The following is a 19,553-nucleotide window of genomic DNA, read 5'->3' as shown; positions in this document are numbered from 1 at the left end:
GTGAGTCTTGTTTGAGAGAGTTGAGGTCATTGTCCTGCTCCACCAACCAATGATCTATGCAATCCGGCTGCCATTCCCATGTCCCGCACGTACCGCGACTGAGCCTTCTCTATGGTTCTATTGCAGTGTGCCTGCCTACTTTTCTACTTGCCTACTTGCCTGCTTCACACAGTATGTGATGCTGCGCCCCTCTCTTTCCCCTCCCTCCTTCCCCTCTTCGGTTTGCTCTTCCTTCCTTCGCGGCTTCATATAATACCCCTCAAATCCCCCTCCTCAATCCTTTTGTTCTATTCCTTTTTCATTCATCATCAACAACAACCAATCTCACATCAATCATCTCTCTCCTCCTTTCTCCTCTACCTCCACTTCCCCTCTTCCTATCAAGAGATCATCTCACCAAGACTACTACTTCCCCACTCTACCTCTCTTGACTACTACCAATCATCCTCCACCCTTTATACCTCATCACAACACACTTCATCATGGCTAAGAAGGCTATCCAGTTCGGCGGTGGTAACATCGGTCGTGGCTTCGTTGCCGAGTTTCTCCATGAGGCTGGCTACGAGGTCGTCTTCGTCGATGTGATGGACCAAACCGTCAACGCCCTTCAGAACGCAGACTCGTACGAAGTCACCGAGGTTAGCGATGAAGGTGAGAAGACCAAGACCATCACCAACTTCCGCGCCATCAACTCCAAGACCCACGAGAGCGATGTCATCCAAGAGATCGCCACTGCCGATGTGGTCACTTGTGCCGTCGGTCCCAACATTCTCAAATTCATTGCCCCCGTCATTGCCAAGGGTATCGATGCGCGCACAATGGAGAAGCCCGTGGCTGTCATCGCGTGCGAGAACGCCATTGGTGCTACTGATACACTCCATGGTTTCATCAAGCAACATACCGCCGAAGATCGCGTCGAGACGCTGTACAACCGTGCCCAGTTCGCCAACTCGGCCATCGATCGTATTGTCCCCAACCAGCCTCCCAACGCCGGTCTCGACGTCCGCATCGAGAAGTTCTACGAATGGGTTGTCGAGAAGACTCCCTTTGGCGATGTCGGCCACCCAGACATTCCTGCCATTCATTGGGTTGACCACCTCGAGCCTTACATCGAACGCAAGCTCTTCACCGTCAACACTGGCCATGCTACCACAGCCTACTTTGGTCACATCCGCGGCAAGCGCATGATCGCCGAGGCACTGGCCGATCCTGAGATCAAGGAGATGGTGCACAAGGTCCTTGGCGAAACTGCCTCCCTTATTACCGACAAGCACGAGATCTCAGATGAGGAGCAGAAGGAGTACGTTGACAAGATCATTCAGCGTATTTCCAACCCGTACTTGGAGGATAACGTTGATCGTGTGGGACGCGCTCCACTGCGCAAGCTTTCCCGCAAGGAGCGGTTCATCGGACCTGCTGCCCAGCTCGCCGAGCGCGGTCAGAAATACGATGCCTTGATGGACGCGGTTGAGATGGCTCTACGCTTCCAGAACGTGCCTGGTGACCAAGAGAGTGCCGAGCTCGCCGACATCCTCAAGGAACAGTCCCCTGAGTCGGCCACCAGCCAGCTGACCGGCCTGGAGGAGAAGCACCCTCTGTACCCTGCGGTCCTCGAGCGGGTGCGCAAGGTGCAGGGAGTCAAGGTGTAAGCGGACTCAGTCGCCGACGGTTATCTCGCCGTAAATGAGGTACTTTGTTATGTTTTACGATGTTCACGAAGATCATTGCGAGTTCAGCAATTCCGAGTTGATCACGGATCTGGCATCCGGAAGCATGTACAACCGGTTCAGCCGCGGGACGGCGAAGAATCGTACGGGATATGGCGAACAAATGGTCGGCGCGAACGGAGCATGGGATACCAGCATAGGTTTTGCGTTTTTCTTTTTTACTTGTGATGCTTCATGTACTTACCGAGCAATCAGCATTTCATATACCAAATGCATGAATAAGCTATGGATTCTCTCTTGCCTTTCGTAATCTGTAAATCTAGTAATCGATACAACTACAACTTACTATCCACCCACTTGGGATGCCTCTTCTCCACAAAGGCCCTCAGCCCCTCTTTGATATTCTCCCCGGCGTTGAGTTTCTCCATCCACTCCTCCATCAACTTGACCGTCGCCTCATCTGCGCCCTCCCGCTCCCACCCCCGATTCACACCCGCGCGACTCACCACCACGGCATCGGGACTATTGGCGGCAATGCGCCCCGCGACCTCCAGGGCCCGATGGACGACATCCCGCTCGGGCTCCCCCTCGGCATCGATCGGCACGACCTCGTTCACGAACCCCCACCGCAGCGCCTCGGCGGCGCTCACCTTCCGGCCCGTGAGCACCATCTCCATCGCGCGCTGGCGGCCCACCGTCCGCACCAGCCGCGGCAGCGCCCCCGCCCATGCCACCACCCCGCGCGCCACCTCCGGAAACCCAAAGTAGGCCCGCTCCGACGCGATCACCAGGTCCGCGTTCACGGCCATCTCGCACCCGCCCCCGAGGCAGAGCCCGTTCACCGCCAGGATGATGGGCTTCTTGCCCGCGCGCCGCGAGAGGCCCCCGAAGCCGGTGGCGGGGGCTATGGGGTTGGACTTTTGGGTGGGTGTGGTTTGGGATGGGGTTTGGGTGGTGGTTGAGAGCCATTCTTCTTGAGGTTAGTTTGGTTTCATGTTGGATTTTGGGGGGATTGGGATTGGAGGGGATTGAGGGGCTTGAGAGGATTGAGGGGATTCGGGGGAAGGGGATAGGCAAACTCACCTTTCAAGTCGGCGCCAGCGCAAAACGCCTTCCCGCTGCCGGTGAGCACGCCCACCCGTAAGGCTGGGTTGGCGTCCATCCAGCGCCAGATGGCGTCGAGTTCGGCGTGGCCCTGTGTGTTGATGCAGTTGAGGTCGCGGGGTCGGTTGAGGGTGACGAGGAGGATGTGGGGGAGGGGGAAAGAGAGGGAGGCGTATTTGGCGGTCGGGGTGGTCATTTTTTCTTCGGGGGTGTTGGTTGCGGGATTCGAATAGAGGGGGGATTAGGGTTGGGATTGGGATCTTGTTTTTGGCTGTGCGGAGAAGGGGAGGACTGAGGTTGGGATATGTTCGATGCTATTGTTGGTGGTGGTTGTTCTAGGCTATGTAAGTTAGTATTTATGGGGAAGCTTTCGGGAAGGGGATGTTGGAGACTGGACTCTGGAGTGGAGGTGGAGTATGTACGGCAAGGTGGAGTTGCCGAGGTTCGACCTAGCTCACTTTTCACTCTCTGGGCTCTGCTCGGCTTGTAGATCGAGGCGCTAAGCACTTATCATTATACGCGATTTACAGCATGTTATGAGCTTGAGGAGAATTAAGCAGAGTGTTTAGGACTTAGACTCCAACAGATCTACTACACCATACACTAGTCAGATCAAGCTATGCATCATTCATGTCGGTCAATACAATTCAAATCACATCAGCATCCATCCTGCCGTTCCGAACGCCACCCAACTCCGTTACAAAACACACACACACACACACACACACACACACATCGGGGTAATCGTGTAGCACATCACCCCTTGTTGATCCAGCCACTGTGCACCATAAAGTCATAGATCCGACTGGTCTTGGCACTGTCGATCTGTGAAATTGTCAGTACATCGTCGATAGTCAGAACGACAGAGCAGCATTACCTTGCAAATGGTCCGTGCATCCTTCTTCTTCAAACTGCCCCCCTGCTTCATCGACTCCTTCAGCAGTGTCTCCTTGATGACCAGGTATGGCTTCGGTTGAATATGAAGCACATTGCACACCTCTACCTCCTCCTTTGTCAGCAAATGCAGATCCGGAGCAGCTTCGTTCTCCAGCTTCCACGGAATCACCCCGTTCAGCGGTTGCACAATGAACTTGGTCTTCGCCGGCGGCGTCGGCGTACTGATCCCGTCCCCGTTGGAGGCGAACATCCGGTCAAAGTCGTTCATTGGCTGACTGGGAGGCTCGGGAGCTTTGGGGGCACCAGGGATGCCTGAGGCCTTCTGGAGCCGCAGTGGCAGCTCTGGCGTGGTCAACTGACTAGCCGCCGACGGCTGTTCGGGCTGCTGTTGCTGCTTCGGCCGTGTGCTTGCGAATCGATCAAATGAGCCCTGCGGCGCCATCCTCTGGGCGCGCTGTTGCTTCTCCTGCTCGTATTTCTCGCCACCTTTCAGATCCCCGATCCCCATCTGCCGCCATTCCTGTAGCTGCGCGATGGCCAGACGCAGGTTGTGCTCGTACTCCAGTCCCTTGTTGAACTCTTCAAAGTCGTCGTGATTCATCATCCGGGCAAACGGTTTCGCCTTGTTTAGCAGGTCCCGTTCTTCTTTCGTACGCTTCTTCTCTAGCGCCGTGTTCTTCCGGTACTCGAGCAGGTTGTGCTCAAAGAGAACCTTCTTGCGCTCCGTGCGCGCCGTCAAGCGCGAGTTGTAAATGTCCACCACCGTCATCTTCAACTCCATCTCCGCATCCAGCTCACCATTCGCGGTCTCGCCCGCACCAGGCTCAAAGGTCATATGCTGCACCGCCTCTTCCGCATCGTTCATAAATTCGGTCTCGAACTCCAACCGACCCGGCATGTAACCCTGCACTTCGTGACACGCTGGAACACTAGCGGTGGGCTTCTGCTTGGGCGTGGTCGGGGGAGCGGCCTTAGCGGCCTCTTTGCGTTCCTCGATGCGTCGCTTCTTTCGCGATTGGAACTCTTCCTTCGATATGGAGTCGGACAGGCGGGTGTCGTCAGGATCGGCGCGCTCTGGAAGCGGGAAATTGGGGCTGTCAATGTATGTACTGATGTAGTGGTCTCGAACCTCCTCCTTGGTGCGGTAGCCTCCAATGTGATCGGCGATGTCGGCCCATGACCCCAGCCCGTAGATGTCAGCACCTTCCAGCAACAAAAGCTCCTCGTCAGCACCCCAGTCTTCCTGGAAGATGGGCACCGAGTTCTGCTCGATCACTTGGAAAGGGTGTGTGGAAGGGTCATGGTTTTTTGATTTCTCCCCGGCTGCGAAACAGGGAACGCAGAGGTCATATTCGTGGCAGGAGGGATGGGCACAGGATACGCGAACCTACAAGGCGCGGACGAGGTTAGGTCTTGTAAACAACCACAGACGGCATACAGGCATATCTGAAATATCAGAGGGGGGGGGGGAGGGGGGTATACCGTCGAAGTCACGTCAACCGAGCAGATATCGCAATGATATTTGGTGCCTGCTTCGGTGCCGCGCGAGGCGGTCTTCTTCCGTATTACACCCATCGAGCGCGGTTCCCTCTCATCCTCCACTGTTCCCGTGTCCGTTGCGACCACACCGGCGCGCCCTCCAGTCAAGGACGAGGGCTATAATTTATTTGAAGAAGAAAGCTTGCGCGGGGAATAGATTTGGGGGAGGGGACGTTGAGTTGCCGATAAGAGACCGCAGAGTGGTCGAGACCGCCCAAGGGATGCAGTGCTGTCTGAAGAGTGTCTCCGCCGAGTTACCGGGTAGGAATGAGTAGGGAAATGCCGGGGAAACAGCGGGACAGCAGGTCACGTCAGATCGTAATGATGGTCAGCGGAGTTCTTGGACAGACGATCAGATAGTACAGATAGCAAGGGTGGTATCGCTAACAAGAGGCTGAGGAGAGCGGGAAGTGCATCAGTGACTAGGTAGAGAGGTTGAGCTGAGTGAGGTCGGCAGTCGTTCCCCGTTCCAGTCCGGGATAGACGCTGGTGCACTGAGTGGTCGGATGAGCCTGAGGTGTGATTTCCGGGCCCCTCCCAACCTAAGGTAGGTAAATGGCGGACATGATCCAATTTGGGCGGTGGCTGAGTTACTGGGGCGAGTGCGCTGCCCGTTCCTGTTTAGGACTAGCGGTGTGGTCAGGGGAGGGAAACAGAGTGGGCTGCACCGCCGCTGTGCGCGTTTCAGGAGAGTTTATGCCTCAGGTGTTAAGGTGTTGAGGTGTCAAGATGTCAAAAGGTACTGCAGTGTTAAGGCAGCGATGTGCCTGACCCAATCATCTCTTTTCCACCCTCCACTTGTTCAGCCCTGAGGCCTCCCGTTCTGTCCCTGTTGGTTTATTCCACTGCGGCACTGCCAGAGCCAGAGTCTCATCCAACAAACCACCCCCCCTCCCCTCTCCCCTCTTTCAAAGTCTCTCTCCCTCTTCTTCCCCTTCCCCATTTTCGCTCCTTCTTACTCGCTCGGTCTTATCAACCAAGTCCCTCTCTAAAATTCTATCTTGTACTCATTTTGTGTCAAACTTTTTTTGTCTCGTGTTAGGCTTGTACCTTTTCCTCCATCTTTTGCACGTCGGAGGTTGGTTTCTTGTACAGTGGATAGGTAGTTTGTATCGCTGCCCGTGTTATCGCTCAATCCTCCTCCATTCTCCCCTCCCCCCCCCCCTCTCTTTTCCCCCTCTCTCTCCTCCTGTTGCTGACCGCTGTGGCTGTGGCGGTTCTGCATTCTATCAACTGCACTTGACTGGTCTGGCTCTCGCTCGTCTTTTGCTATTCCTAGGCCTCCCCAGACTCCTTCTGGCCTTTCCTCCCTATTCTCATCCATACTTTTGTCTTTCCCCGTTTATAAACATCTGTCCCTGGACAGATCGGTTTTCCCTTCCTCCTCCTCGTCTCTTCTTCTCCTGATTACCCCCCTCACCACTTCCTCGCACCCACCGTCACAATGTCGTGGAAAATCACTAGAAGTATGTAACCCCCCAAGGTGCTTTGGTGTTCCAATTATCGGTCATGCAGGCTAACGGACGTTCTTTCTCATCTTTCTTGGCCGACAGAACTAAAGGAAACCCACCTCGCTCCTTTGACCCAAACCTTCGGGCGGTCGTCCTCCACATCCACCATCAAGGGTGACTCCGGCGAAGAGACTCCTGTGGCCTCGCAAACGCCTTCGATCTCACCATCCATTTCCAACGGGATCAGTATGTTTGCTTTTGCCCACTGTTTTTGCCTCCCCCTTTCATCCGATCGCCGACCGTCCTAACAAACCCTCCCGCTTTTAGATGCCTCGGAATCTCTGGTCTCCCCGCCCGTGGCCCCTGTCAAGCCCGGTATTCTGATTGTCACCCTCCATGAAGGTCGAGGTTTCGCTCTTTCACCTCATTATCAACAAATCTTCAACTCGCACTTCCAGAGCAACAATGCCTATGGCATGCGTCCCAGTTCATCCTCCTCCCACTCCGCGCATGGCCAAGCCGGGTCCTTCGTACAAAGCGCCCGTCCACAGTCGACGAGCGGAGGCATCAATGCTGCCCCCACCATTCATGGTCGCTACTCCACCAAGTACCTTCCTTACGCTCTCTTGGATTTCGAGAAGAATCAGGTCTTCGTCGATGCCGTGTCTGGATCACCGGAAAACCCCCTCTGGGCGGGCGACAACACTGCTTACAAGTTCGACGTTTCGCGCAAAACCGAATTGAATGTCCAGCTCTATCTTCGTAACCCTGCTGCTCGTCCAGGTGCCGGTCGCAGTGAGGATATTTTCCTCGGTGCTGTCAAGGTTCATCCTCGTTTTGAGGAAGCTCTGCCACACGCAGAGGATCCTAAGAGTAAGAAGGACAACAAGCAGCCACAAGAGCGTCAGCTTGGCCAACTTGGCGCGGAATGGTTGGATCTTCAATTCGGCTCCGGTTCCATTAAGGTTGGTGTCTCGTTCGTCGAGAACAAACACCGCAGCATGAAGCTGGAGGATTTCGAACTTCTTAAGGTCGTTGGTAAGGGCAGTTTTGGCAAGGTCATGCAGGTCATGAAGAAGGATACGGGTCGGATCTACGCCCTCAAAACCATTCGCAAAGCTCACATCATTTCCCGCTCCGAGGTGACACACACCCTGGCGGAGAGATCAGTGCTCGCACAGATCAACAATCCTTTCATTGTCCCGTTGAAGTTCTCCTTCCAGTCGCCGGAGAAATTGTATTTTGTTCTAGCCTTTGTCAACGGAGGTGAGCTGTTCCACCATCTTCAGCGGGAGCAGCGGTTTGATATCAACCGCGCTCGGTTTTACACGGCTGAGCTTCTCTGTGCTTTGGAATGTCTGCACGGTTTCAAGGTCATTTACCGTGATCTCAAGCCCGAGAACATTCTTCTCGATTACACTGGCCATATCGCGCTGTGCGACTTCGGTCTGTGTAAGTTGGACATGAAGGATGAGGATCGGACGAACAGTAAGACTCCCCCGGAGTACACACCTAACCTCAAATCGACTAACCAGTCTTGAAACAATAGCCTTCTGTGGTACTCCCGAATACCTCGCCCCCGAGCTCTTGCTTGGCAACGGATACACCAAGACTGTCGACTGGTGGACCCTAGGTGTCCTCCTTTATGAGATGCTGACGGGTCTCCCCCCGTTCTACGACGAGAACACGAACGACATGTACCGTAAGATTTTGCAAGAACCTTTGACGTTCCCTAGCACCGACATTGTTCCTCCCGCTGCTCGGGATCTCTTGACGCGACTACTCGACCGTGATCCTCAGCGTCGACTGGGTGCCAATGGTGCCGCGGAGATCAAGTCGCACCACTTCTTTGCCAACATCGATTGGCGCAAGCTGCTCCAAAGGAAGTATGAGCCAAGCTTCCGACCCAATGTGGTATGTTTAGTCACTATATCTTTACTGTTATTGTTATCGTTATCGTATACTAATCGATGCAGCTGGGTGCTCGCGACACCACTAACTTCGACCGTGAATTCACGTCGGAGGCCCCACAAGATTCCTACGTCGATGGTCCTGTTCTGTCGCAGACGATGCAACAACAGTTCGAAGGCTGGTCTTACAACCGTCCGGTTGCTGGTCTTGGCGATGCTGGTGGCAGTGTCAAGGATCCCTCCTTCGGAAGCATTACCGAGTAAAAGCCTTCTTGCCTGTCACCATCGACTGAACGTTCTTGAAGTGGACTTAACACAAACACAATGTGACATCAAAACACGGAGAAGGATTTGTTTGAAACATTTTCTTCAATCTGTTCCCTTTCCATCTGCATATCCTGCCTGCGATGTAGCTCGGGTTTCTCTCTTCATTTTCGCTCCCTTCTCTTATCTCCTCTACCAGCACAGGGAGTACGTGAGGCTTTTTCGTCGAGATTTTGCTTTTTTCCTCCATGGCAGTGATCCTAGTTGAGCGCTTTGTGTGTTCCTTTTTAACCTACATGGTTTTGCATCCAATACAATCGAGGCAGGTCCCTTTGGTCCATTTCTCAATTCCTGTCTTTCCCTTCATTCATCGCGACCGTGTCTGTTCACTCTTGTCTCGGGTTCGTCTACTTCAGTGAAGTCTCAGGCTGCCAGGTGTCTTTTGGAGAGACGCTCAAGCGGCAGAGGCGGCGACACGCCGTCGCTCCTCTCTCCTCCGCGCCAACAAACCGGACTTTAACAGATCCCCAATATTCCTCTTGGTCTCGGTCTATCCAGCCTTTGACGCTTTTGACTTTGGTCTGCTGGCCTGATCCAATCGAACCTTGCCGAGGCTTTTTTTTTCTTGTCTCCTGGAGAAACTGGCGTCCATCTGGGATTTTCGAGCCCAATTTTTGCCCACCCACCGAACATCAAAAAATGCATGAGTTACTGTGCCGGCGGTCTCGACCTAGACATCTTGTTTTCTATTTTCTCTATAGCTCGATACCTTTCCTGCTATTGCTTTTCGGTTTGATTACGGGGAATGGAGGGACGGGGAGAAAGAAAGAACTACGGGAAATGAACTTTCCTTACTTTGTTCTCACGATGTGGCTGGCTCATAGACAACAATTGACGTTTTTTGTTTCTGGTGCAACGAAAGTACGACCCAATGTATATGGTCTGAATGCGTAGATGTGATTGGTTTGGCGGCTGTAAGTAGCACATAGACACTAGGTAGGTAGACCATGAACTTCACATAAGGATTCTTGGCTCGATTGACCAGTTGAGACAGGCTATACATTATTGCAAGAGAACAAGTGACATATATTGATTCATATTGAACAGGTCTGAAAATCAAATAGCTATGTAAGGGGAAATTGGATCAGAAAAGAGAAAAGAGGAGGAAGGGGGGTGGATATCCCACGCAAGCAAGATTTAGCTGTTTGTCAATACATTGAAGACGGGGAATTAAATGAAGAATGGGATGGAAATGTGAAACAAGATGCAAGCAGAGGCAAAGAAAAAGAGGGCGCTGTGGAAACTTTCTTCTTTTTCCTCTCATAGGCCTCTCTCTCATCCTACGGCACAGTCCTCCCACGGGGATTTAAATACAAGCACAAACATACACACATACCATGCCACAACCAAAACACAACACAAACAGAAGGTCTATCTTAAGCGGGATGGTCGGTAGGTGGGTGGTTTCTACTCGGATTTCTCTTGCTCCTCGTCGTCGTCGTCCTCCTCCTCCTCCTCTTCAGCTTCATCCTCGGCAACGACCTCCGCATCATCCGCCTCAGGTTGTACTTCGGGGGCACCGTTGTCTGCGGTCTCTTCGTCGCCGTGGACGTCGATCAGGGACTCGGACGAAGGAGGCTCGGGGACGGCGGGAGCAGCAGCGGCGGCGCCGCCCTCGTTTTCGAGGCGGATGTACTCGTCCCATTCGGGGAAGAGGTCATCATCTGCGGCGGCGTCAGGGGTGCCGGGGGGGATACCGATGAGGCGGGCGATCTTGGTCTTTCCGTTGGACTCCAGAGAGGCCTTCCACTGGGCGACGAGGGCGGGGGCCCGCGAGGGCTTGTAGGTCTGGGCGAAGAGGACGGACTCGGCGAGACGGTTCGTCCGCACCAGGAGGTCGATGCAGCCGTCGACGTCGCCGAGGGACCAGTAGGTGGAGAAGGCAACGTTGTGCAGGCCGGCTTCCGAGGCCTGGGCGGCCAGCTGGCGGAGCCCGTCCCTGTTGCCGCTGGCGGTGTGCAGCAGGAGAAGGGAGCCCACGTCCTTGGCATTGGTGAAGCATTCTTGGGCCAGCTCCAGGTTCCAGCCGGCGAGGGCGGCGTCTCCGACGATCTTCCACTTGTGCTCGACGTTGGCTTCGCGGGCGATCTCGAGGGCAATCTCGAGGTTGTTCAGAGCCAGGGCCAGCTCGAAGCGGTGTTCCGGGTCGGTTGCAACCTCGAGTGCCATCTCCTTGTACCCTTGGCCTTCCAGGAAGCGGGCCACCTTGTTCATCTGATCCTGGGGAACGTCTTGGAGCAGCTCCGCTGCCGTGTCCAGGTCGCCGCGCAAAACCACCGTCTGGTACTCGACCATGCTAAGAGACAGGCCGAACGATACGACGTTGACATCCTTGTCGGCAAGGTAGACGCGGCCGTCACGGGGCAGGTAGCCAAGGACATACATACCCTGGTCGAAGTGGGAGATGGTGTAGGTTTGGTCGCCGACCAGGTAGTTGAGGCGATTCGTCGAGTTCGTATAGATGAAGCAGTCTCCAACCCACTGACCCGTGCGAACAGACTCGTTGACATCCGTGACAACCTCGAAAGCGGACTCCACGCCATCTTCGTCGGCTTCGCCGGCGTTCAAGCCCTCAATGTAGTTCTCCCGGGAGTATCGGAGGACATAGAAAGAATCCTCACAGGCAAGAGTCACCAACTCTCCAGATTCGGACCAGTATACCTAAGTGAGTTGTTAGCGACAATCCAGTGAGGGAATCTCAGTTCCTGTTACTTACAGCCTTGGGGTCGACTTCAATGCGGCGGACCAGGTTTCCAGTCTCCCAGTCAAACATACCAATTCCGCCTTGACCCTTGACACCCAACAACACACCGTCTGTGAGACCTTCAGCTTGGAAGCCTACATCAAGCCCGCCGCTGACTTCCTTGAAGTTCTTGAAAATTTTGACACTGGTGGTCGACTCGCGGATGGCATAGTCATTGCTGTTGTCCTTCGAACCCCAAGCGAAGTCCAAGGCTTGCCCGAATGCCTTGTTGCGCCACGCAAGAGCAGTGTAGATAATGTACTCGCCATCACCGCAGACCGAGACAAACCGTCCGTTGGGAGAGTGGGACAGGGTCTGAGGGTAGACCTCGCATGATCCCAGCTCTTTCGTAGGCAGGGAAAGTGGCGCACCATCCTTAATGCTAGCATCGCCACCCTTGATCACTGTCGAGACAACCTCATTGTGTCTGGCCCAGATAATCTTTCCTGAGCCGTCCATGGAAACAGCTGGCTCTTCCCGTCCCATCTTCACAACTACTGCACCATCATCGAAACCGATCGCAACGCCTTGCCGACCTCGCTGGTAAGAGACACACCACGCTCTCTCCAAGCCGTAGCTTAAGGACTGCTCGAGTCTGTATGTGTTCGCATGCCAAATCTTGATGGTTCCGTCTTCAGAGCCGGAGATAATGACGGGCAGTTCCGGGTGATAACAAGCGAAAGAAACGTTGCTTGTATGTCCCTCCAAAGTAGCAATGAGCGCTTTCGTAGTGTAATCCCACACCTTAACGGTCCGGTCATCGGAGGTGGTGAGAAGATATGGTTTGTCCGCCTGCGGGTAGTAATCGACATGGTTCACACCCTTGGTTTCGTGGGCCTCCAGGGTGAAATTGGCATGTGGTGAGCCAAGGCTCCAGATCTTTACGGTCCGGTCCAGACATGCGGATGCGAACGTGTTGGTATCCTTGGGGTTGATTGAGAGTCCCATCACATAGTGGCTGTGGCCCTCGTAAACCTGGACACACTTCCAGCCTTTCTCCCAGTCCCAAAGCTTAATTGTCATATCATCAGATGCGGTCAGAACGAATGGCTGCGTGGGGTGTACTGCAATTGAGCGAATGTAGTCCGGGTGGGCCTCGAATGAAGCAATCTTCTCAGAGGTGTTGTAATTGTAAACTCGAAGCTGGAAGTCATCTGAACCGCAGACAATCCAGTTCTTGCGGGCAATGAATCGACCGGCTCGTACAGGTACATCGGTAAGTTCGAAGGTTTTGATGATCGACTGATAGAACATAATTTAGCGATCTTGACATACTGGATGTAACGGTAAGGCAACTCACTTGAGTCTCATAGGACCAGATGTAGACGTGACCTGTTGGATCGTATTAGCGCATTCGAGGTGATGGTCGACATGCAATTTCCCAACGCACCGCTGTATAGTGTGGTAAGGATCTAGAAAATATCAGCGCCTGCCCACAGTTGCTGATGGCTAGAATACTCACCCATGGCTCTGTTGGATGGAAGTCAATGCCCTTCACCCGCTCGGAGCGGGCGAACAGCTGTCTCTATTCAATAACAACAACAACAGTCAGCGGTTTGAACATTGTTCGTAGACTCCGACACCAAGCATATGCTAAGTCGTCTGACGCAGGGTTCGCAACTCCTCCAGGGTCGACATCCATACCTTGACATCCAATTTCATCTTGTGTGGGGAAGGAAGGTCGCGATTATATGCGGCGTCGGAGGACGGCCTGTGAGAAGGAGGGGGAACCAGGCCACGAGCCGCTCAAACAGCCCAGCCCGGGGACGTCAAGAACTCCCGAAGGAAAGATATACGAAGAGCGCAAAGAGAAGAGAAATATCCTCAGCCTGAATGGCCTCCGAGGTAAACGCAGATACTCAAGAAGTGACAGCGATGTGTCCACAAGGAGATGGGAATCCCGCCAGCTATCTGGAATCGGCTAGCGACAGGGGGAGACTCACCGCCTTTGGTTCTGGATCATCATCCTCCTCGTGGGTAGCCCCGGGCTAGTTCCATCTCTACTACTTGGGTGGTCTTCTGAATTATGCGCATGTACAAATCAACTTGTTCAATCGGGACGCTGTCCTTACAGTCACATATGCCATAACAGATCCTGCACTAGCATCAGACGCCACCAACCATTATTCTTTACAATCAGCATGATGAGTCCGTTCGACGAGCGGTTATCAGTAAATCAGACACAATCCACCTGCGAACCTTAGCTCATACAACAACCTATACATTACATGCAATTGTGATTGGTTTTGATTGGACACACGTAAACTTATAATTACAAACAATGGGAATTCTTAAGTCAAGTCTGTCGTTCATGAGAAGACCCTATTATGCCGAGCACTTACTCGGGGCGCTCGAAGTAAGACCACTGGCCAGGTCTAGCCTTCTCCTCAAGTTCCTCCCAGCTGTGACCATATCAGTATTACATTTCATGCCATCGTTAGAGCCAGGCTGATGTCGACTTACGCTTTCGACTTGTACAACTCATCAACAACCTTCAGTTCACCCTCGGCGACCTGAATGATTTCCTCGATAAGACCGGCACCGATTTGCTGCTCAATTTCAGAGATTCTATATGCAAAAACATTAGCACATTCCGCCCAATGAATCACTTCTGAAGAGGGCAATCTCAGCATACTGTTCTGCCGTCAGAGCGGGCTCGGCCTCCCACTTCTTCTCCTCAGGGTGGAAGTCCGATTCATTGTTCTTAGGAGAAGAAGCCTCCTCCAAGAGCTGTGTGAAACGGGCTTCTTCTGCTGGTGTACGAGCGGGGCCTTCAGTGGTTGCCTCCAAGGCTTCGCCATCCCACTCCTCTCCACGGGCATTGTCGCTACCATCGAGGCGCTCAGCACCTGCGTACGTGCCGTTGGCTTGGAGAAGGCTAGAGAAGCGCTCAGGCTCATCGCCCACGGTCTTCTTCACGCGCTCCAACCAAGCTTCAAATCCAGGCGGCTTCGTGGACTCAATGATCTGCAGACGGTGGCGGGTCAATGCCTCGGTGGATTGACGGTAGACGGAGGACTCAGGGAAGGACTTGAGCTTGTTCAAGGTCGATGTGTAAAGGAAGATCAGGGTGGGACGAGGGCTAGGGTGAGTGTTCAGGCCGGTCAAGCCGGTGGGAGCGAAAGGCTCCAAGTACCGAGCCGGCTTGACGTTAGCCAGCAACCGGAGTGTTGACCTCATGCTGGGCGTAGGTGTGTGAGGTAGTGAAAGGAATGAGAGTGACCCAGAGGGGCGTTGGTATCAAACCCAATGGCAAACGGCAGCGGGGTGACTTATCGGGTCGTTCATTCACGATGAGCACACTGAATCGGGATGGATGCACGAAGGGTTGAGGTTCCGTTCCGGATCGCGGAGGAACCTAACCCCGAGTTCTCCCTCCTGCGCCTCTTCCTCCTCCTACCGCCTCCGCCCATCATTTTAATGATATCTGGTTGAATGGTAATCTTATAATAGGGGTGGTCTCCTTCTCGCCTGCGTCCTTTCCCTCGTCTGGTGGCTTGTCGTCCTATCGACGTACTCCGCAAGACATCTGCTGCATATTCTTGGAGCACCGAAATCTTGCTGATTGCCCCCTGTCTGAGTGGTTCCCCGACTCACTGGCGATCCACTCGTTTCTAGACCACCCGTCACTTCCACTCCGATGTGCCACCTGTGAACGGCCAATCCTTGCTTTCTGATAACTTTTATCTCGACTCTCACTACCAACCCCACTTCTTGTTTCTTTTTTAATAAGGACCTCGAAGGCTTCTTGTCCTTGACCAACAGCCAGCATGAGGGCATCTTTGCTGGCATGGTCATTCCTTTCTCTCCTTTCCATCCCGACGTGGGCTACCTCCGCCGGTGATGCTTCTCCCAAGCACCATCTCGCGAAGAGAGATGGCTCGACCGAGCCCAAGTCGACTCTCTTCAATGGCATCGAGGTTCCGCCTATCAGGTCTTTGACCCCTGATGATTTCGACGAAACCGTTAAGGATGGTTACTGGTCAGCACACTCTTCAATGCGCCACGTTAAATTGGCCGCTCGAGGCTAACAGGCCTTTCAGGTTTATCAAAGAGTACTCTCCGTCATGTCCGCACTGTCAAAAGATTGCGCCAACTTGGCAGACACTCTATGAGTTCTACTATGTAAGTCGCCTCCCTAGGGCTTCACCCCCCACTGCGTTCTCTAATTCTCCTCAGACCTCGGATCCTCTGTCCTCGTCCTCTGGAAAGTCGTCCGATACCAAGTCCCTGAACTCTTTCGATAAATTCTACAACTTCCACTTCGCCGAGGTGAATTGTCTTGTGTACGGGGACCTGTGCCGCAAGTTGGAAGTGAAATACTTTCCCACCTTCGCTTTGTATCACAATGGCGAGATGGTTGAGCAATTTACGGGAAAGAAGAGTATGCAAGGACTGAGTGAGTTTGTCGAAGAGAAGCTGGAACAGATCAAACCTGGCTCTCGGCCTGCGCAAGGCTTGAACCTGCCCAAGCCGGGCGATACAAGTGTTGATACCAAAGCTCAGCCCGATGCCCCTGTAGCTAAGGACAAAGACCCTGAAGCTGGCGCTAAGGCTGGAGAGAAGCACAATGAGCAGGCCGCGCAGCTTGCCTCTAGTGATGCTCCTGTTGCCAAGGATACCGCGCAGACCAAGGCTAAGCCATCCGGTCCAGTGAATCCTCAGGGCATTTCTGTCCCTCTTACGGCGGAAAGCTTCCAGAAGCTTGTTACTACTACGCAAGACCCTTGGTTCATCAAGTTCTACGCTCCTTGGTGCGGTCACTGTCAGGCATTGGCTCCTAATTGGCAAGAAATGGCCAGAGAGATGCAGGGTACCCTCAACGTCGGCGAAGTAAATTGTGATGTCGAGACTCGACTTTGCAAGGACGCCCGAGTGAATCAATTTCCGACGATTTATTTCTTCCGTGGCGGTGAACGGGTTGAGTACAATGGTCTACGTGGTTTGGGTGATCTGGTCACTTATGCCAACAAGGCCGTGGAGATCGGCTCCGGCGTGCAGGATGTGGACGCTACCACTTTCAAGGAACTGGAAGAGAAAGAGGACGTCATCTTCCTCTATTTCTACGACCACGCAACGACTTCGGAGGACTTCAAGGCTCTTGAACGTCTGACTCTTAGCTTGGTCGGACATGCCAGACTAGTCAAGACTAACAGCGGCGCCCTCGCTGAAAGGTTCAAGATTTCTACCTGGCCTCGTCTTTTGGTGTCCCGGGACGGTCGCCCAAGTTACTACAACGCACTCGCTCCCAAGGATATGCGGGACTTCCGGCAAATCCTGGGATGGATGCGGTCTGTTTGGCTGCCTATTGTCCCCGAGCTTACGGCATCCAACGCTCGTGAAATTATGGATGGGAAATATGTTGTACTAGGTATTTTGAGCCGCAAGCACTCGGATGAGTTCCTGCAGTCTAAGAGAGAGCTGAAGAATGCGGCCCATGAATGGATGGACAAGCAGGTTCAGCTGTTCCAGCTGGAGCGCGCCGAGCTGCGGGATGCTAAACAATTGCGGATTGAAGAGGCTGAGGACCGCAACGACCAACGTGCGCTTCGGGCTGCTAAAAACATGCGTATCACCATCCGCGAAGACGACAAGAAGCAGGTCGGTTTTGCTTGGGTCGATGGTGATTTCTGGGAGCGGTGGCTACGGACTCAGTTTGGTATCGATGTGGAGAACGGAGAGCGTGTCATTATTAACGACCAAGATGTAAGTTTCTCGCAGGTGATAAGCCCCACTTGTTGTACATTTGACTGACTTTGTCTTAGAACCGCCGCTACTGGGATACGTCCTCCAGCGGAGCATCCATTATGGCCTCTCGCACTTCGATTCTCGAAACTATTCCTCTTGTGGTTGCCAACCCTCCTAAGCTCACACCCAAGTCTACCATTGGCACTTTTGAGTCGATCTTCTTCTTCACTCGTTCTTTCATCAGCGGGCATCCGATTTTGTTCGTCATAATCTTGATCCTGTCCATTGTCGGTGCCACATTCGTGGCTCGAGGCAGAGCGGCGAGACGCGGAGGTCGAGGCGGTATCCTCGGTGTCACTGGGAACTCTAGCGGAGGTTTCTTCAACCTCGATGGCAAGGAAGGACTCTTGAATGGTGGTTCCACGGGCAAAGTAGATTAAATTGTGAATGGGGGTGGTGTACAGTCAGCTTTTTTTTTCTTTTTCTATTACCCAATTTTCCTCTGCAATTCTATTTTTTTGTCCTTTATGCTACAAATCTTGATATACTGGGACTAGTCCCGCTCTCTCACTTTCTTCACGTCGTAGTAGCTTGCTGGCACATACGACGAGCTTGTATACTTCCATACTTCGTGGGGGCATGAGGTGTGGAAATGCGCGATATCTGATTCGACAAGCTTCTGGTCACGTGAAATTCGATTCGGCCGGCTGATTGGCCGCGGGCGGTCGGACGAGAACGTCGCGGAGTCTCCCGGTTTTCGTCGACAGCTTTCAACGTGTAATTGCAGCCTCATATCGTTTACTGGAGCAGAGTGTGCCTCCTTCGACCTCAAACAAAATGGTATGTACATGCCGATAGACCCTCACTGGGCTGACAGTCTGAGAGTCGCATGACTTCAAGTTGTCACGTCCAGTTGATTAGTGGCCAACTCCGGACCCGGCTATGTCACGGTGATAGACTATGGAAAGGGATAAAAATTGTTAACTAACGTGAACCGTTGTCCGTGTAGGTTTTCTCTCAGACTCTTCGCCGCGCTGCGGCTCAGAACGCCGGTGGCTACCGTTCTCCCTTCGGTCCCAAGTGAGATATACCCCAGAATCATCGTTACCTTCGTCCCAGCACATATATGAAGGCTGGCACTGGACCGGCCCTTGCGGAGCTCCGCTTCGCTCCATTCAGCGGTTGTTGATATGACAGAGCATCTGATCGATAAAGAGCTCCGTTTGTGCCTAAGCGGGGGCCGACTCAAGGCGAACTGCTGCATACACAGATTGGAACAACGGAAGATGCATGAGAGGATTACGGCTAACAGACTTACTCGATGATTTAGATACTCGACTCCCCTCCACTGGCACGGTCTTACCACCCGGTCCGCTGTCACTGCGTGAGTGTCTTCCGCCTTGTGTTCGAACGTGCCGTATTCGCGCCAATTTCCGAAACGGCAATGGCATTGCGAGAGCGTCTACTAACGTACGATCAAAACAACAGTGCTACCATTGCCAGCGGCTTCGGTGTCAGCGCCGGTGTTTTCCTTCTGTTCTTCTTCGGCGAGGTCCCCCGTGTCCGCCGTGACATCCTCCAGAAGGTCCCCTTCCTCGATGAGTACTTTGACCGCACCATCGCCCCCGAGGACAACGTATGTGGGATCCTATTGTCATGCACACGAACGAATGCTAACACTCAAGATAGCCTTTCTAAATTATGTCCTTAATATCGAGACAAATGTTGTTTTCCCATTATACACAAGACCCGGTCACCCTGTACGGATATACCGCTTCATAGCTGGACAGCAAAAGAGACTTGAGGTGCTGTACGTGTAGAATAGCGATGAATTTTTTATAGCACATACTAGAGAAAGCCTGGTTATAAACGAACTGTTCTCCGGTAATCCTACCAAATATTGTCCGTGGTTGTGTCAATGTACTAGCCCGCCAAAAGTAGCTCCAGTTCTGGTCCGATATGGGTGACAGCAGAGGTCCTGCATCTTGCCCCATTCCTTCATTTCAATCAGTATTCTAGTTCTGTCTCCACAGCTGGTACGTTGGTATCAAAGAGCTGCAGATGCCTGTTCGGTCTGCTGTGTATCCGCAGCAGGGGAATACGGAGACACTTTACGAGCGAGTCGCATACCCTTCACATTGAATCGCAAATGTATCTTCTTATCGAGAGATTACACGTAGATTTGAAGAGCGTGATAGATTTCCGGTGCGTTGATCGTGTTGTCTAGCCA

The 19,553-nt window shown here is 53.2% G+C and overlaps 8 protein-coding genes across 8 annotated transcripts; 4 read left to right on the top strand and 4 right to left on the bottom strand.

The window, feature by feature from the left end:
- Nucleotides 1-308: 308 nt before the first annotated feature.
- On the top strand, nucleotides 309-1,956 carry ASPACDRAFT_75252 (mannitol-1-phosphate 5-dehydrogenase). Its single transcript, XM_020204403.1, has one exon. It carries the CDS (start codon nucleotides 483-485, stop codon nucleotides 1,647-1,649), a length of 1,167 nt encoding a protein of 388 aa, XP_020060065.1. The 5' UTR covers nucleotides 309-482; the 3' UTR covers nucleotides 1,650-1,956.
- ASPACDRAFT_111689 (enoyl-CoA hydratase/isomerase family protein) lies at nucleotides 1,940-3,163 on the bottom strand. The gene is made up of 2 exons (XM_020195579.1): nucleotides 2,751-3,163; nucleotides 1,940-2,637 (listed from the first exon to the last, which is right to left on the bottom strand). Exons 1-2 carry the CDS (start codon nucleotides 2,965-2,967, stop codon nucleotides 2,003-2,005), a joined length of 852 nt encoding a protein of 283 aa, XP_020060064.1. The 5' UTR covers nucleotides 2,968-3,163; the 3' UTR covers nucleotides 1,940-2,002.
- A 175-nt stretch (nucleotides 3,164-3,338) lies between these two features.
- adaB (chromatin-binding transcription regulator ADA2) lies at nucleotides 3,339-5,359 on the bottom strand. Its single transcript, XM_020204402.1, has 3 exons — nucleotides 5,151-5,359; nucleotides 3,649-5,055; nucleotides 3,339-3,596 (listed from the first exon to the last, which is right to left on the bottom strand). The coding sequence occupies exons 1-3, from the start codon at nucleotides 5,241-5,243 to the stop codon at nucleotides 3,528-3,530; spliced, it is 1,569 nt and encodes a 522-aa protein (XP_020060063.1). The 5' UTR covers nucleotides 5,244-5,359; the 3' UTR covers nucleotides 3,339-3,527.
- Nucleotides 5,360-6,651: 1,292 nt separating this feature from the next.
- On the top strand, nucleotides 6,652-8,832 carry ASPACDRAFT_39342 (serine/threonine-protein kinase; the record flags this gene model as incomplete). The annotated part of the gene is made up of 5 exons (XM_020200576.1): nucleotides 6,652-6,673; nucleotides 6,761-6,904; nucleotides 6,986-8,146; nucleotides 8,208-8,572; nucleotides 8,635-8,832. The coding sequence occupies 5 exons, from the start codon at nucleotides 6,652-6,654 to the stop codon at nucleotides 8,830-8,832; spliced, it is 1,890 nt and encodes a 629-aa protein (XP_020060062.1).
- A 1,134-nt stretch (nucleotides 8,833-9,966) lies between these two features.
- On the bottom strand, nucleotides 9,967-13,512 carry ASPACDRAFT_75248 (coatomer subunit beta'). Its single transcript, XM_020204401.1, has 6 exons — nucleotides 13,280-13,512; nucleotides 13,098-13,160; nucleotides 13,026-13,047; nucleotides 12,936-12,967; nucleotides 11,609-12,877; nucleotides 9,967-11,553 (listed from the first exon to the last, which is right to left on the bottom strand). Exons 1-6 carry the CDS (start codon nucleotides 13,295-13,297, stop codon nucleotides 10,300-10,302), a joined length of 2,658 nt encoding a protein of 885 aa, XP_020060061.1. The 5' UTR covers nucleotides 13,298-13,512; the 3' UTR covers nucleotides 9,967-10,299.
- Nucleotides 13,513-13,607: 95 nt separating this feature from the next.
- ASPACDRAFT_111684 (complex I NDUFA5 subunit family protein) lies at nucleotides 13,608-14,979 on the bottom strand. Its single transcript, XM_020195578.1, has 3 exons — nucleotides 14,271-14,979; nucleotides 14,099-14,203; nucleotides 13,608-14,037 (listed from the first exon to the last, which is right to left on the bottom strand). The coding sequence occupies exons 1-3, from the start codon at nucleotides 14,813-14,815 to the stop codon at nucleotides 13,974-13,976; spliced, it is 714 nt and encodes a 237-aa protein (XP_020060060.1). The 5' UTR covers nucleotides 14,816-14,979; the 3' UTR covers nucleotides 13,608-13,973.
- Nucleotides 14,980-15,102: 123 nt separating this feature from the next.
- ASPACDRAFT_75246 (putative disulfide isomerase) lies at nucleotides 15,103-17,841 on the top strand. The gene is made up of 4 exons (XM_020204400.1): nucleotides 15,103-15,617; nucleotides 15,679-15,760; nucleotides 15,815-17,341; nucleotides 17,401-17,841. The coding sequence occupies exons 1-4, from the start codon at nucleotides 15,406-15,408 to the stop codon at nucleotides 17,761-17,763; spliced, it is 2,184 nt and encodes a 727-aa protein (XP_020060059.1). The 5' UTR covers nucleotides 15,103-15,405; the 3' UTR covers nucleotides 17,764-17,841.
- Nucleotides 17,842-18,108: 267 nt separating this feature from the next.
- Nucleotides 18,109-19,207, top strand: ASPACDRAFT_75245 (cytochrome b-c1 complex subunit 10). The gene is made up of 5 exons (XM_020204399.1): nucleotides 18,109-18,163; nucleotides 18,333-18,403; nucleotides 18,654-18,707; nucleotides 18,812-18,959; nucleotides 19,013-19,207. Exons 1-5 carry the CDS (start codon nucleotides 18,161-18,163, stop codon nucleotides 19,019-19,021), a joined length of 285 nt encoding a protein of 94 aa, XP_020060058.1. The 5' UTR covers nucleotides 18,109-18,160; the 3' UTR covers nucleotides 19,022-19,207.
- Nucleotides 19,208-19,553: the final 346 nt, after the last annotated feature.

This window comes from Aspergillus aculeatus (genome assembly GCF_001890905.1).
Source record: "Aspergillus aculeatus ATCC 16872 unplaced genomic scaffold ASPACscaffold_2, whole genome shotgun sequence".
Taxonomy (NCBI): Eukaryota; Fungi; Ascomycota; class Eurotiomycetes; order Eurotiales; family Aspergillaceae; genus Aspergillus; species Aspergillus aculeatus.
The sequence above is the reverse complement of the archived record's forward strand: the minus strand, read 5'-3'. Positions and strand labels throughout refer to the sequence as shown.

Coding starts and splice junctions, on each gene's coding strand:
- ASPACDRAFT_111684 (XM_020195578.1), bottom strand. CDS start 14,815: ATGAGGTCAACACTCCGGTTGCTGGCTAACGTCAAGCCGGCTCGGTAC. Junction 14,204..14,270: donor CCCGCTCTGACGGCAGAACA/GTATGCTGAGAT, acceptor TTTTGCATATAG/AATCTCTGAAATTGAGCAGC. Junction 14,038..14,098: donor GAGTTGTACAAGTCGAAAGC/GTAAGTCGACAT, acceptor ATATGGTCACAG/CTGGGAGGAACTTGAGGAGA.
- ASPACDRAFT_75252 (XM_020204403.1), top strand. CDS start 483: ATGGCTAAGAAGGCTATCCAGTTCGGCGGTGGTAACATCGGTCGTGGC.
- ASPACDRAFT_75248 (XM_020204401.1), bottom strand. Junction 12,968..13,025: donor CCTTACCACACTATACAGCG/GTGCGTTGGGAA, acceptor ACGATCCAACAG/GTCACGTCTACATCTGGTCC. Junction 11,554..11,608: donor TTGAAGTCGACCCCAAGGCT/GTAAGTAACAGG, acceptor CAACTCACTTAG/GTATACTGGTCCGAATCTGG.
- ASPACDRAFT_75245 (XM_020204399.1), top strand. Junction 18,404..18,653: donor CGTTCTCCCTTCGGTCCCAA/GTGAGATATACC, acceptor TCGATGATTTAG/ATACTCGACTCCCCTCCACT. Junction 18,708..18,811: donor ACCCGGTCCGCTGTCACTGC/GTGAGTGTCTTC, acceptor TCAAAACAACAG/TGCTACCATTGCCAGCGGCT.
- ASPACDRAFT_111689 (XM_020195579.1), bottom strand. CDS start 2,967: ATGACCACCCCGACCGCCAAATACGCCTCCCTCTCTTTCCCCCTCCCC. Junction 2,638..2,750: donor CGCTGGCGCCGACTTGAAAG/GTGAGTTTGCCT, acceptor AACCTCAAGAAG/AATGGCTCTCAACCACCACC.
- adaB (XM_020204402.1), bottom strand. CDS start 5,243: ATGGGTGTAATACGGAAGAAGACCGCCTCGCGCGGCACCGAAGCAGGC. Junction 5,056..5,150: donor CGGTTGACGTGACTTCGACG/GTATACCCCCCT, acceptor CGCGCCTTGTAG/GTTCGCGTATCCTGTGCCCA. Junction 3,597..3,648: donor ATGCACGGACCATTTGCAAG/GTAATGCTGCTC, acceptor ACAATTTCACAG/ATCGACAGTGCCAAGACCAG.
- ASPACDRAFT_75246 (XM_020204400.1), top strand. CDS start 15,406: ATGAGGGCATCTTTGCTGGCATGGTCATTCCTTTCTCTCCTTTCCATC. Junction 15,761..15,814: donor CACTCTATGAGTTCTACTAT/GTAAGTCGCCTC, acceptor AATTCTCCTCAG/ACCTCGGATCCTCTGTCCTC. Junction 17,342..17,400: donor TCATTATTAACGACCAAGAT/GTAAGTTTCTCG, acceptor ACTTTGTCTTAG/AACCGCCGCTACTGGGATAC.